A 16601-nucleotide genomic window follows, 5' to 3' on the forward strand; every position below is an offset into this window, starting at 1 on the left:
TTTTGCTACAGATATCCAAATTGCGATATCTTTACCTTTCTGGAAACTAGAAACGAAAGTCTATAACTTTCCTTTTTAAATTACCTCAAAATTCTTTATAGATTAAAAGATATAATCTTCCGAAGTAGGACCAGCAGATCGTTCCCCACTCGGCCGCACACCATTTTGTGCGGTCCGCATGACACCTACTGCGGTCGCATCCGCTTTTGTGCGGTCCGCACGGAACTCACCGCGGGTGCAATCATTTTTCTGCGGACTGCATGGGTGAGTTCTGGGGCCTGCAACCCCTGTAGGCCTGCTACAACTATGATTTTTGCACTAAAACATCCCGGAACCTACCCGAAACTCCCGGAACTTCAAACCAATTGTACCAACACATCTCATGACATCGTTAAAACCTGCTCAAAACTTAGGAACGCTCACAACAACATCAAATCACCAATTTAACATAGGATTCAGGCCTAAGAACTCCAAGAACTCTTAAATTATCCTTTCGATCAAAAGGTCTATCAAATCTCGTCCGAATGACCTGAAATTTTGCACACACATCTCAAATGACACAATGAAGCTACTGCAACTCTCGGAATTCCATTCCGACCCCTATATCAAAATCTTGCCTATCAACCGGAATTTGCCAAAATATCAATTTCGCCAATTCAAGCCTAAATCTTCTCTACAACTCCAAAACCCATTCCGATCGCGCTCCTAAGTCACAAATCACCTCCCGAAGCTAACCGAACCATCGGAACTCACTTCTGAGCCTTCTAACACATAAGTCAACATCCTGTTGACTTTTCCAACTTAAGCCTTCTTAAAATGGACTAAGTGTCTCATTTCTTACCAAATTCTCTCCGAACTCGAACTAATAAACTCGATCACATATTACATGGATAACGAAGCATAAAGAAGCTGAAATGGGGAAAATGGAGCGGTAACTCATGAGACAACTGGCTGGGTCGTCACACAATATATGAAAGTATTATCTCATTATAGAAACATCCTAACTAACTACATTATGATCTTTAAAAAAACCAACGATTACACATCAACATCTGTTATCCAGAACTAACCAACAAATTTTCATCAAATATTCTGTTAACTACATAGAATTTTATTTCATTTTGGGTGCATTCTTGCAAGATCTTTTGTTATGCCCTTCTCCTCTGCAGTTGCCGCATGAAACCTTGTACTTCTTTGAATTTATTTCATCATATATTTTGTATCTTTCTTTCTGAGGTCTTCCTGGCTTCTTTTTCCCTCCTTTAGGTGGATTTACTACTTCTTCAGTTATATGTTGTGACACATTCCATTTTCTTTCATCTAGCAGCAGATTTACTGGTATTTCATATGTACGCAAGAGGTTTTCCCTTGTGTAATAAGGAGAAAAATATTCTTCAAAGGACTCATCCCTTTGTCTTAAAACAGCCAAAGCATGTGGATAAGGTAGTTCATCAAGCTGGAATTGCCCACAACTACATTTCTTATTTTCAAGACAAACAATATAGCGCCTCACACCATCTATTACTGTATGGATGTAGTCTGTTGAAGCCCTCACCTACGAGTACATTACAAACAAAAAAACAATTCATGTATGGTTAAAAACAAGTTATATAAAAAATATCTACAAAAAAACTACATTGTGCTTTTTATTAATTTGATTCAATAAATAATCAGATCTTACTCTAAGCTTGTGCGACAATGTTCTGTTGTCATCCAACTCTTTGTTGAATTTGTATCCAAGGTATGTGAATGTACTCTTTGCTTTCAATAATTTTTCTTTCGTCCAACGTTCAACAAGGGTCCTCATATACTCTAATAGTTCTACTATCGGCAGCTCTCTTGCATATTTTGTTACAGCATTCAACGACTCTGCAATGTTTGATGTCATAGTCCAAATTCTATTTACCATTGCATGTACTCGAGACCATCTATGATATCCAATATCGTATAAGTATGCTGTAACACGGGGGTCAATCTCCTCAATCTTTGACATCCTCTCATTAAATTCATCAAGTGTGTATGACCGCGCCGAGGCAAAGTATAATTCACTTAGCTTAAGATGTCCCTTCTTGAACTTTACCCGTATATTTGTCCAAATATGCTACATGCATGAATAATGTGGCATGCCGGGATAAACAATAGATGTTGCCTTCAAGATACTCTCATTCCAATCCGAAACAACACACATGTTTGCTCTTTCACCATACGCGAGCTTGAATTGCTCAAAAAACCACTTCCATGATGCGTCATTCTCTGAATCAACAACAACATATGCCAATGGTAATATGGTACCTACATTATGTGGCAATAAGCAATTAATTGGCTGCAGTAAAAATGCAGAAGAAGACATATGTATACAAACTATAATTATTCTATAATATATCTACAACTAATCTGCAAGTACTAAAAAAAACATACAAGCTACAATATTTCTACTAATAAAACTTCAGTACCTGCTGCATCCATTGTACTGGTTGTTAGCATTATTCCCCTGTACGCTGACTTTAAAAAGGTCCCATCAACTACTACAACTAGCCTACAATATTCCCAACCACTGATTGACGTACAAATCGCAACAAATACATACAAGAAACAGTCATCGTCTGTCTTCTTCAATTTAACTACAGACCCCTGATAAGTCTTCTCTAGAATATATAAATAACTAGGCAATTTGCTGTAGGAGTCAGCAAGATGACCTCTCAAAAACTGTAAAGCCTTTTCCTTTGCTCTCTAGGCTTGTATGTAGGTTAGATTCATACCGTGTTCAAACAACATGTCAAATTGAATGTCTTTGGGGTGTAAATTGTCTTAAGATTAGAATATTTTGGAATAACCATGCTACCAACTACCATGGCAGTAGGTTTGCGTTGTATGAATGTATTGTCCATTAAAGAGCATGTGTGTTGTTTGTCGAAATTTCTGACCTTGAACATTGCAGAATCATTTATGCTAGTTGCCTTGAAGTGCCATGTACAGTTTTCACCAACACATATCAGCCAATAGCTATAAAATAAATATATTTTAAATAATGGGTTAAAATTTAGATTAAAAAAAAACTTGTTTTATATTAAACAATCACATTATACAATAATAAATACAATATAACTACAATTTAACTACAATTCTGCTAAACATTATCACAAGGAAAATTGAAGAAGTAAAAAATTACAAATAAACTACAAAATTAAAAAAATAATAATATTTGACTATTCATATGTTCATACCTTCTAGCACTAGATCTTTTAACCCTGGATTAGAACTTGTGCATGACAGAATAGTGCTTCATTGCAGTTGCAATTGTTTCCTTGTCTTGGTATACTTGTCCTACTTCAATAGAACTTGATGTACTATTTGTTATTATTATACTTTCATATTCTTCTATAACGGGAGATGTTGGCATATCAAGTAACTTTAGTATTCCAGATGAACTTGCATGAAAATAAATATAAATATTGTTATCACCAGTTTGTATAAAATTTGTAGATAATTTGTAGAAAGGTTGAAATTCAATATTTCATATTAATTTTTCAAATTTTTTGTAGTTTTAATGTAGAATAAATATAGAAATTTTGTAGCTATTACAGCAATCCATACTGATATATATATATATGTATAAATTTTGTAGATATTACAGAAATCCATATATATATATATGTAGTTTATTTGTAGATACAATGTAGATAAATTGTAGTTCATTTACAATTTACCAGAATTTTATAGAAAAAATAATATCGCACACCTCTAGTTGTGTACTCATTGGTGATACTCAATTTCATATTGAAATCGCGAACAATTATACATAGCGGATATGATCCTAAGTTTTTGTTTTCCTTTTTCATCTCCATGTATACACGAACACCCATATCGTTCCTAATTTTCATTAGAGGACAATGCTCGTTGACAATGTATTTGATTTCTATAATTTTTTCGGATGTATCAATCATTAATTGCTATGCTATTGTAGAAATCAATAGACTATAAGTCGCATCGTCATCGACTACAATGCCATTGACCTCGAATTCTCTAAATCTCTCATAGTTATCCCAATTCTCATTCGATTGGAGTATAATTGGTATTTTCGCCATAATTGCTTTTGTTGCAGAAGAATTGTAGAAGATATTGTCTATTTTTATTTGTGAAATCAGAGAAAATGTTGAAACAGAGTTTAGCGCAAAAAACAGAGTACCAAAAGTTTGTAATGAAGTAGACGATAGTGATTACTGTGCGTGATTTGCGTTGGAAGATCTGGAAAATATTTAATTCCCCTTTTTTAGCTCACCTAAATAAGGAATCCTACAGCTATAATGATTCCTTATTTAATGCATTGTATATATTATGTAGAAATACTATTAGCATAAAGGGTAATATGCAAACTATGAACATATTTAGTAATATAGTTCCCTATATGGTATAGGAACGAAAATTTCCCAAAAAGAAAATAAACACATATGCCCAGCTTTGTGCAACTTATGATTCTAATTGGTGATTAAAATAAGGAGACTAATCCTCATAACATACACAATAAGATAGTTATTGCCATTCTGCTATTAAATTTCGACAGAGACGAAATTGACGCAATTGATTTTGAATGCAAGAAAAAAATGTTTAAAATAGCTGTAGCCCTTTGAAGTTTTGTGAGTGGCTTCTAAAATAAAAAAAATAAAAAAAAAGGAAGAAGATCTTTTCAGTTTAAACAGCACCCGAAAGCACTTCTCCACCAAAAATACAATCTTGACGAACTTACGAAAAAAAATTGGTTAAGCTTCACACAAAATTCTTTCAATTTCAATAATTTCGTTGTCGAAATGCGTTTTTGTTTTTCCTTCTAGTTGTCTAAATGCCTCCTTAGCACCTTAACATTCTCAAAAGGGTCTCTCTCTGAAAGTATCTCATTTATCGGACAAAAATACGAAAATTTTCTTGTGGCATCCAGTTTTGTGCCGCCCATTGAATTTGTACCTACTTTTTTTAAAAAGTTTAATTGATACTCAATTTTTAGATAATTTCAGATACATACTTTTTTTTCCTTTTTTTTTTGGTAAATAAAGACATTTAATTAAAACATAGTGCTTAATAGCCATTACAACATGAGATTTGTCTAGGCCACAAGGTGCCTATTCCATCTCTATCAAAAACTGAAATAGCAAAAACAGGTGGATAATAGTACAACATTAAATTAGCAAAAGAGTCCAAGTTGCATCCATTCTTGGCTAATGTATCTGCTACTCCATTAGTTTCTCTGAATGCATGATTCAAAGTTGGCTATCCGCCTCAGATAATAGGAACCTGCAGTCATCAAAAATATTTTGATAAAGACAGTTATCATTATTTATTAAGTTGATTAGTTCCTGACAATCCGTTTCAATGACTAGAGGGGTTAGTCTTTTTTGGATGGCTAGTTTTAGACCCTGTAGTAAAGACATGGCTTCCATTTGGATATTTGTAGCATGAATAAAGCCCATATTGAATCCTAGTATCCAATTGCCATTACTATCCCTGAATATTCTTCCTATTCCTTCCCTTCCTGGGTTTCCTAGGCAAGAACCATCGATGTTTAGTTTAAATAGCCCCGTGGTAGGGGGTTCCAATTTTATATGGATGGTTTTTTTAGGTATATTGGAGGGGCTCCATTTGCTCAGGAAGAGGAATTCCTGGGCACTCTTGGTTGCTAGGCTAATATTGGGATATGAGTTATTTTTTTGAAAGATCTTTTCATTTCTGGTTGTCCATATATACCAGAGGAGGAAGGGTAGGAAAACTGGCAAGCTGATGTAGTGATTAAAGCATTTATTTGATTTTAGTTGGTGTTTTAGCCAGGCAGGTAGTGAGCTCGTTGTCCGATTGGGGATAGTTGTGCTTTATGTGGCATTGTACACATATTGCCCATGAGTAAGTACGTCTGAATAGCAAGTGTTTGATATCCTCTTTTTCCAATCCACATATGCTGCACGTGTCAGAAGGACAGATCTTGCATTTTTCCAAAAGAGCGGCAGTTGGAAGTTTATTAAGGATGAGCAGCCACATGAAGTATTTTAGTTTGTTCAGGGTATTGTTTTTCCAGATCCAACTAAAGTCTAAGTTGTTGTCTAATTCAGTGTTGTCTTAGTTAGAGAGGACATCATAGGCAGCCTTGATGGAGAAAGAGTTGCACCCTGGAGAATTCTATGTAATTTTGTCCCTACTTGGTTGGAATTGTTGAATATAAGTGCTGTGGATTTTTTGAATTATGTCTTCCAGGAGTTCGAAAGATAATTTTGAAAAGTTAAAGTAGACGTCTTGTATAATGGATTTTACATTCATATCCAATTCTTCTTTTTTGAGAGGCTCCTGGATAAGATTTCTGAGTATGTCTCCGTGACTAATCCACCGGTTGTCCCAAAGTTTGATATTCTCTCCATTTCCTATGAGCCATTTGGTGCCTTTCTCACAGACCTTATTTCCTCCTGCAGATCTTTTTCCAAATGTGGGATGCCGAAGGTTTGGAGTTGAACTTGTTGTTTGAATTAGTTCTACTTTCATATTTGTTATGCGTCACTTGGATCCATAAGGCCTCCTTGTTACTAGAGTATCTCCATGCCAAGCTAGTATTGAAAGCATCTTTTTTTGCATTGAATTTTATATAACCCTAAGTCTCCCTTGCTTTTTGGCTTGGTGACTTTGTTCCAATCTAGGAGATGGCATTTCCTTTTTTCGACCGTACTTTCCCACAAGAAGTTTCGCTGTATGGAGTCAATCTTATTTAGGGAAGCTTTTGAGAGGCTGAATATTTTCATAGTATGATTAGGAATGGTTTGAAAGGGTTGCTTTAATGATGGTGGTTCTTCCTACTAGGTTTAGGAAGTGAGTTTTTCAGTCCTTTAGTCTGTTGTTGAGTCTATCAATGATGAATTGGAAGTATTTTTAGAAAGTCTTGAGTTTGTCATAGGAAACCCCAGGTATTTTCCCACTGAATCTGAGATTTTAATGTTGAGGCAATTGCTAAATAAGGATTGTTTGTCAGGTGGTGTATTTTTTGAGAAAACACCCTAAATTTGCTAAACTTTATGAATTGGCCAGAGAAAGTGCAGAATTTGTTGAGAGTATCTATGAGTAAATCACAACTTTTCTTATTAGCCTCCATCATAAGGATGAGATCATTTGCAACGAATACGTGAAATAGTTGGGGGCCATTTTTTGACAGGACTATAGGGTCCCATCTACAACAGTCTACTTCGCGGTTGATGAGTCCAGATAGCATTTCTATGCATATTATGAATAAATAGGGAGACATGGGATCCCCTTGCCTAATGCATCTAGTAAGGTTGAAGAAATCAGTTTTTGATCCGTTAATGAGTACGGAGGTGGAGGTGGAGGAAACACAGAGCATTATTCGTTCAGTTAGGTCGTTTGGGAAATTTAGGGATTTTAGGGAGAATATGATGAAAGACCATTCTAACTTATCTAAAGCTTTTTCTAAGTTAACTTTTACCATGATTTTCCCTTTTTTCCCCTTAGAGTTATTAAAGAAATTTTGAACTTCATGAACTATTGTGGCATTGTCTGAGGCTCTTCTCTCTTTTATGAAACTGGTTTGGGTTGGATGAATGATTTTATTCAGAAAGGGTTTGATTCTATTTACTATAATTTTTGTAACAACTTTATAGGCAGTGTTGCAAAGGCTGATGGGCTTATATTGCTTTAAGGACTCAGCATTCTAGTTCTTTGGGATTAAGCATATGAAGGTGCTATTCATATCTTCAGTCATTTTCTTGTTCTTAAAGGAATCTTTACAGAAGTTGATTAGAAGGTTATTTGTTTCTCCTCAGAATTTTTGGTAAAAGAAAGGGTGTAGCCCATCCGAGCCAGGTGCCTTTAGAGGCTTAAAGGAGAATAGTGCTTCCTTGATTTCCCCTCAGCAAGTTCTCTGATGAGAAGAGCATGATCATGAGGGCTAATTGAGGAAAGTGCAGGCATGTAAAGGTTTTTCTTATGGGAGATAGTATGCTCTGTGGTGTATAAATTTTTGTAGAAGTTCGTAATGATGGACTTTAGTTCCTTGGGATTATGGAACCAATTTTCTGCCTCATCTCTGAGACTAAAAATCCCATTCTTCCTTCTTCTTTGCATAGTTGTGAGGTGAAAAAAATTTGTGTTAGCATCTCCTTCTTGTATCTAGTGAATTCTTGATATTAGTTTCCAGAATTCTTCCTCAAGCTTGAGAATTTTTTTGTATTCTTCTATGAGATCACATTCTAGGTTAGACAAAAAAATACTAGTCGTGTAGTTAGGGGATTTTTGAATACCGTCTAACCTAGCAAGGATTTCATTATTTTTTTAATATGTTTCCAAAAGTATCTTTATTTCAGGAAATAGCCTTGTTAGTGAAGTTGTCAATAGCATGATATATTTTGCTGACTGATCCAGCAATCCTTTTACTAGCCTCTTAAAAGTGGGGTGTGATAGCCACATAGTCTCTAGTCTAAAAATATTATTATTTCGATTAGGTCTTTTAATAAGTTCTAGATGGATGGAGCAATGGTCAGAGTGAGTTCTTGTTAGATGTTTTACACAAGCTTCTTGAAATATATTGATCCAATCTCTGTTAGCTACAAATCTGTCTAGTCTTTCCATGATGAAAGTGTTCTTTTGTTTTTTCCTTTTGTTAGTCCAGGTATACCTGGGACCTTTAAAACCTAGGTCTAGTAACTTGCTATAGTCGAGGCAATAAATAAATCTAGATATTCTATTGTTATTGACGGGTAATCCCTTCTCACTAGCCCTATTAACTTCATTAAAGTCCCCTGGTACTAGCCAATGTCCTTTATAGTTGTTTGAAATAGTTTTTAAGTTATTCCAAAGGATTATTCTTTCTTCTAGTAAACTACTAGCATATATAACTGAGCAAAGCCATATTTTAGGAAGATTTTTTACCTTAACCATTGTATGAATCTCTTGGTCTGTCCCCCCAATTTGATCTACGTTGACCTCATTACTGTTCCATATTAGTGCCATTCCTCCCGAGTTACCTTGTGCTTCTACCTGAAAAACCAAAGTCCTCCGTTATGTTATGATGATCAGTTAGCCTTGTTTCCAATAGTGCAGCCACAGTGGGTTTGTGGTAATCGAGCATTGATCTAAAAACTCTCTTAAAATTAGCATTCCCCGCTCCATGGCAGTTTTAAGATATGAGACTCATACTAATGTTTCTATTGTTTGAACTCATCCCCTGATTGGGGGGAGAGTTCCCCATGCTCGATGTTCCTTCCTGGTTCATCCAAAAGTTGGAAAACATTGTCGGAACCAGCACCATCGCGTATTGGTATATCCCTGTCGCCCTCAGCTTCTTTATAATTATTGAGTATCTCCTCAAATCCAGTGGGCAACTTAAGATGTACCTTTTTTCTTTTCTTACTTTGAACACTAGGGTTTTTGGTGTTCTTAATGCCCCATGCTCCACCACCCTTTTCGTTGGAGATTCTTCCTCTTCTTCCTCCTCTTCCCTCTGCGCTTGGGCTGGGTTGATCTGTTGTATGGGCGGGGGAGACAATGCTGGAGTATTATTATAGGGATTCTAGGTTCTTGGGGTTGGTATCATCGCTGGTGCATGGCTCATTATCAAGCCATGCATACTCTGAAAAGTAGTAGTTGGGTTTGGGGGTGGTTGGACGTCTGGAAATAGAGGTGAGTTCGAGTTTAGGAGGTTGTAGGGATGGGAAGGTACCCATGGCTGCTGGTTTTCCCATGCATGGTGACTCCATGGTGATGGTATCCCTTAGTATATGGTTGTGGTATGAGCTATCCATGGATTGTTCATTATATTTCCCATAGCTATTCTCAAACCTTCAGCAACTATTTGAGCTAGATAGCATGGGTCCTCGATCTGAATGATTATGTCCTCCCCGTTGATTTTTTGGCTCAAGCTCAGGCTGTGACCCATTAGACCCTTCTCTAGCCAGATTTGGGGAACATGATTTGGGTGTAGTGGTAGGGTTGTGAACAAGGTTGGTGCATGAAGAGTGTGTAGTGTTGTTTGGGGTGGATTGATCACATGGTTGCTCCTTTGGTGTTGGTCCCTTACCCACACATTCCTCCTTGTCCTTACATTCCTTCTTTGGTAGTTGTTTGGAAGTCTCGTCATCTTTGGTATAGTTAATGTTAGATTCAGGAAAATTGTTTGAGTTTTTTGTAAGAGGTAAGAGGAGTGAGAGAGTGGAATATAAGGGGTTATTTTGATTTGGGGTAGTAACCACTGGAAAGTTTAAGCAGTCTTGCTCATTAATGCTCTCAGGTATGTCCATATTAATTGTATTATTGGGATTAGTATCTAGGGACATGGGGGAGTTGGATTGATGTGAGGTTCAGGGGGTTGCTATGGTGGAAAAGCAATTATCCAAGGCTATGCTGCCGATTTTTTGGGTAGTACTAAGGTACTTTGTTCCTAGCTGTTGACTTGTAGTATATAGGTCCATGGAAAAGACTTCATAGTCCATTGATATGGGGTAATGGTGAGGGGCATGTTGAGTGTTTCCCGTGTTGGTATTCCTAGGTTCGCTAGTTTGACTTGTTTTGTTGCTAGTTTGTTTGGCATGAATTGATTAAGGGGATGTTGTAGGGTTTTGTTTCTTGTCCAGTGGGTTTTTGCCATTTTAGACTAGGGTATTATGGTGCCCTATACCATTTGGAGGGCTTACGTCTGAGGCTTTTGTCATAGGGTTAGGTTTGTATTGGTTTGGGGTCTTTATGAGAGAGTGGTCTTTACCTTTTGTGTGCAATTGATTTTTTATGATCGGGGTATCCTTTTGTCCAGTGGGTATTTTGTTTGGAGTTTCCCTTGCACAAAGCCTGTCATTTGTTTCCCTCGTTCCTGTTTGTTTGTGCTTCTCATTAGTGAGATGTTGAGGGTTATTGGATTTCCAGGTGCTAGATTTCTCCAGCTCTAGATTTGTTTTTCTTCTTTGGTGAGAGACAATGGTCCAATTTTCAACTTTTGTGGTGATGGAGTCTATGTCCTGGGTGGTCCTTTTGTTAGGGATATTAGGGCAGTTTTCGCTTAGGGATTCCATTTTCTTGTTTGGGCATGCTGGTAGGTTGCGACCTAGGCGTCCACAGTTGGTGCATAGGACATTAAAACCTTCATATGCAATCTTTTGATAGTGTTTTCCTAGCACAATGTGAGTCTTGAGAGGCTTCTCGATCGGTAGGAATGAAAGCCTAGCATATTTCCCTCGAACTGCTGAGGAGCTACAGGCGTCGATACAAATGAGTTCACCTAGTTTATTCCCTATTTTTTGAAGAATGTCGTAGTTGTAAAACTCCGTAGGGAGCTTAGGCAATCTGGCCCAAACGGCCGAGTAGGTTAGAGAAGCTTCCGATGCCACAAATCTAGGTTCCCATTTCCTAACAGTGCGGAATTAGTTTCCTATGAACCAAGGTCCCTCATGAAAGCCTTTTCCCAAAGACTTTGACGATAAGGGCTATTTCCTAGTTTTTATAAATGCGCTCTTTGTCCTCGAAGGTTATAGGGATGAAGACATCGGACTCTTCTTCAAAGAAAGGGTTTTCAGTTTCATCTGAGATTATTAGGTTGTCATTTATGTCGTTTTGCATACAAATGTTGTTTGAGTAGCTAGAATTTTGAAGGTTGTTGTTAAGAATGTTTGGGAATGTTGGTTTGTTCGTGAGAGGATGCCTAAGTTATAAGGGTTGGGTAACGTCCAAATCTAAGTTCGTTTGGTAGTATGTATTAGGCGAGATGGAAGCACCACTGCTTGAAAGTGCAGTTGAGACCTCCATGTGGTTTGGGTTGTTCATGGTAGGGGAATTTCATGGTTTTGAGAATTAGAGATAGTACTGTGTAACATGGGCTTAGGGTTTTGCTAAGAAAAAAAAGGGTAATGGATGGGGTCTTATTTTAGAGAGAGGGCAAAAGATTTCTCACTTTAACCCATTTTTACGAAGCCTACAAAGTATAATAGCTAGATACATACACTTTCTCGTCTTCTTTACTGTTATTTTCTTCTTTGTGCTTAGAGTTTCTTCTTCTTCTTAGTTGGAAAATGAGTTTATTAAATTTATTGTTGTTTTGACAATTTAATTATTGAGATTTGTTCTTTATAATATTTGAAAGTTATGTTTCAAAGTTGAGATCATTTGGAGTAGATTTTGGGGTTGAATCGTGTATCGAATTTTAACAATTGGAAGAACAAGTTTATGTTTGAGAATTTAAGATTTAAAATCTGAAGTTGCATTCAATAGATTGAACTACTTAAGAGTCGTATTCTTGAAGTTTTATCTGAAAGAAAGAAGAACTTCATATTTAATTTCTGAAGTTGCATAGAAGAGATTGAACTACTTCATATTTGAGCGAGTATACTTTGTAAATTTTGTGCACTATGGGTATAACTTCAATGGTAACCTAAAAGTGGGTATAAATGAAAATACCAAAAAATAAATAACTAAGTTGCTACCAAAAATGGGCTATTAATATAGTGATCTCTTACAAGGGATTTTTACCTAGCTATATTATAATAGAAACATATTTACTACCTTTATTTAGGTTCTTTATTAATTACTTTATATACCTATATTTACTAGTTTTATACTAAATCATAAAAAAAAGGAAATGACATACCTTAAATATAGCGTATCAGTTACACATAATCCCCTACATTTAAGATTCTCTTCATTTTCCGAAAGGATTACAAAAACATCTTCCAATTTTGTAATTACTCGCCGTAAGAATTCTCCCTTACCCACTAATGCCCAAAATCTTTCTAACCAAAAATCTTGCTTACTCACTCCTCTTCCAAAGCTTTTGATATCCAATTTCTTTCTTTCAATCATTCACTGTTTTCCCCCCAAAATTGCATATTCTTTCTTCTTCCAAATCTTTTGATATCCGATTTCTCTCTTTCAATCATCCAAAATCTCAATACAGAAGAAATTCAAAAATTTGCTCTACAATCAAGTTGTGGGTAAGTTGTGGATACAATACTAATATAATTATAATACTATTATATTAAATTTTTAGTGTAGAGTTGTGATTGAAACTTGAGGAAAATAAAGTTCATAATTGTGTGACAATTTTTTAGAAATGTATGTCGATTGTATTATAATTGTATATGTATCATAATTGTTACAGGAATTGTATTACAAATATATATGATAATTGTATATTGTTACGAGCAGTTGTGAATTTGTGACGAATTTCACAATTTGTATCACAAATATGATAATTTTATATTAATTTATTAGTATTGTATCAGGTATTATTTTGGTTATTAATGTACCAGATACAAGTTAGATACAAGTTAGATACAATTGTGATACAAGTATGATACATTTATGTTTTAGGCATTGATGTATCTGCTATAATTCAACTACAACTATGATACAATTATCATACAATTTTTGAATATATTTTAATAATATAAAGTTGTAGGCAATGGTGAAGAGAGAAGATGGAAATTCTGGACATAGATTAAGGGATTTTGATTTTTTTTTAAAAAGGAGAGAGAAGAGGAGAAGGGAAAAAAAGAGAGGAAAGGATGTTTTGAATCCCTTAATTGAAGACACTAATAATGGGGTGAGAGCCTTTTAAGAAACAATGTATACAAGTTGTAAGAAAACCTAAATACTTATTAACTACTGCAAAACATAAAAAACATAGGTAAATAAATTTCTAATATAGTATAACTAGGTAAAAATCCTCTCTTACAAGAAGTGTACCAGCCCAGAAGAAAAACCTACAATTGTTGGGCTATGGGCCACACTCATACACCGTTACACCAATCATGGGCTAAAAAAGTTTGGGTCAACCTCTTGGGCAAAGCTCTTGTGTCCTCGGTGGTCATGTAACCTTTTCTTCTTTACTTTTTAAATTTTTATTTTTAGTCCGTGTCAGAAACTATTTATATTTGATAGTCGAAAGAGTATAAAAATTATATAATTTTTGCATATAGTATAAAAAATATATATACATACAATTTTTTTCCTGCTATTATTTTGAGAGCGGTTATACAATATCATTTTTCTCTTTTTTAAATGTAAAATTACTGCTAAAATGCAAACTAATTTGAGTAATGTATATTTTCAGCCACTTCTAAAAATAATAGCTGACAATATATATTTGTGTGTATTATATTATGTGTGTGTGGATTATATACAAATAATATACGCATTTATACAACTTTTTATTATAGGCTCGAACGTAAGGTTTTACTTTAATTATGTATTGAGTTCTTCTGAAACGGAGACTCGCTGTTGTATAATATAACAGATCAAATATATGATTTAGCTTATGACAAATGTTTAGGAGAATTTTTGATAAAATCAGTGTATACGGGTGAACTCGGGGTCGGCACACACCCCAAATTCTCAACGAATCAAACGAAGTACGAATATATGAGATAGAGACCGAATTTGACAACTCTTTGGTTCGAGCCTGGAACGGATACTCGCCACCGGGCCCGATAAGACAACACCCCCTGAACCCGAAACGAGTTCCAAGACCTCAGAAAACATCACAAATTGTTGCACACAATTAACAGAGGGTCGTGATAATATCTGCACCCAACAGGATATCACGGCACGGATCTCGCCTGATGCCGGTAGCGTTTCAGTGATTGATGTGCAAGGAGGTTTTTTTACCTTTTTAGAATTGTAATAAGGGTAAAACTCCCCTACTATATAAAGGGGAGGTTTCTTATTCAATAGACAGGTTATAAGACGCTTATACGGGCAATACAAACTTCTTTCTCTGCTTTCTAGCTAGAGAAATATTCTTGTTTTAATCATAGTTCATCATATATATATATATATATATATATATATATATATATATGGCTTCGAATCGAGGGTCCGATCTGGAGCAAAATCATTGTTCAGCTTAAACTGAGCCCGAACTCAACGTTACAACTGGTTTGGTTATTTATTTTATCCTTAATTTATTTATTTAGCATTCTCGATTTCTTGTATTGAATTAATCCACATATCCTCAAATTTAATTGTTATCCGTTTTAAGGGTAAACAGTTTGGCGCGCACCGTAGGGCTAAGGATAATAGTGGTGGTTTAATACAAATCTCCATAACATACCCTATTTTCCACGTGTTCTTTAAGATCTCAATTTTAGGCCAGCCTAAAAATGTCAAATTCTCAACCTGCTCACTTGAACGTTGAGGATGGGTCTGGCTATCATGGCGAAAACTACAATTTGGCGCCTATTAATGAGGTGCCCCTTGCTGATCCCAACGGAGTCCCAGTTACAGACCCAGTCGATGCTAACTCATAGTGTTCATCGACGTTGACCTGCCTACCGACCCTGAGAATAGTGTTCGTGGAGGAGCCCGATCAACGGCCTGAGCTGCACCACAAATATGAAGGCAACAGGATCAGTCTGCGATTGATCTTCGAAATGTTGCAGGCCCAACAAGCGGAGATATCGTAGCTACAAAATAAAAGTCGCGCCCTATGTAGGGTTGAGCCCAAACCATCCCGGGAAAACACCTGAAGAAATGAGCAGATCACCGAAAGGCTGGGTGAAACTAAGACCGGTGTCAGCCCCGAAGGAATGAAAATGCTTGAAGCATTAGCAAAACCGGTAGATGTGATGGCCCGATAGGTCATCTATGGTTTTACCTTTTATTTCTGTACTCCAAAGGCCTTGAATAGCTCCGATTAGCCTTCCTTAATTTTCGTGCATAGTCTGTGTCTCTTTCCAAAAGGTTTTTATGTGAAAAATGATGAAAATGTATAATCGTGCCTTAAAACTCATTTGAGTTGACTTCGGTCAAGGTTTTAAGCAAATGTATTTGGATTAGTATTTTGACGGTCCCGATGGATTCGTATCACGATTTGGGACTTGGGCGTATGTCCAAAATCAAATTCGGAAGTCCTAACTTGATTTATCGTAATTTGTTGAAAACTAAAAATTTAAAGGTTTAAAGAATTCATAAGTTTGACCGTAGTTTGACTTTGTTGCTATCGGGTTCAGATTTCAATTTCGGAACTTGGTATATGTTCATTATAGTATTTATGACTTGTCTACAAAATTCGGTGCAAAACAGAGTTGATTTGACGTGATTCGGACGTCCGATTGAGAAATTGAAAGTTCTTAAGTTTCATTAAAATTTCATTCCTTTTGGTGTCTGATTCATAGTTCTAGGTTTTATTTTAGTTGTTTGATCGCGCGGGGCAAGTTAGTATGATATTTTTACACTTGGTTGCATGTTTGGTTTGGAACCCCGAGGACTCGAGTGAGTTTTGAATAGGCTACGAATAATTTGAATTAAGAAGATTGTTGGTTTTTGAGCTTCTGCTGTCACCTGGTGCTTTGTGCTTCGCAATCATGAAGCCACTCTCACGATCGCGAAGGGAAAACTGGGGCTGGGGTGGTTTTCTTCATCGCAAACACGATAGCTTGGTCGCGAACATAGAGCATTGGGGGATTTACACTTCGCGAACACGTCCAGCTTCTCACGAACGCGTAGGGGTTAGGGGCTTGGAAGGGGGGAACGAACAATTACTCTTCGCGAACACGGCATTACGACCGCTAATGCGAGGGTAGGTGGGTGTAAGCCTTTGCGAACGCGTAGGCCAATTGGGCCGCTATGCATCGCGAATG

The 16601-nt window shown here is 36.3% G+C and overlaps 1 protein-coding gene across 1 annotated transcript; it reads right to left on the reverse strand.

Moving 5' to 3' along the window:
- Positions 1–1111: 1111 nt before the first annotated feature.
- Positions 1112–1993, reverse strand: LOC104216737 (uncharacterized). The gene is made up of 2 exons (XM_070149106.1): positions 1682–1993; positions 1112–1555 (listed from the first exon to the last, which is right to left on the reverse strand). The coding sequence occupies exons 1-2, from the start codon at positions 1991–1993 to the stop codon at positions 1112–1114; spliced, it is 756 nt and encodes a 251-aa protein (XP_070005207.1).
- Positions 1994–16601: the final 14608 nt, after the last annotated feature.

The sequence above is a fragment of the Nicotiana sylvestris genome, chromosome 6, assembly GCF_000393655.2.
Source record: "Nicotiana sylvestris chromosome 6, ASM39365v2, whole genome shotgun sequence".
In the NCBI taxonomy this organism is placed as follows: Eukaryota; Viridiplantae; Streptophyta; class Magnoliopsida; order Solanales; family Solanaceae; genus Nicotiana; species Nicotiana sylvestris.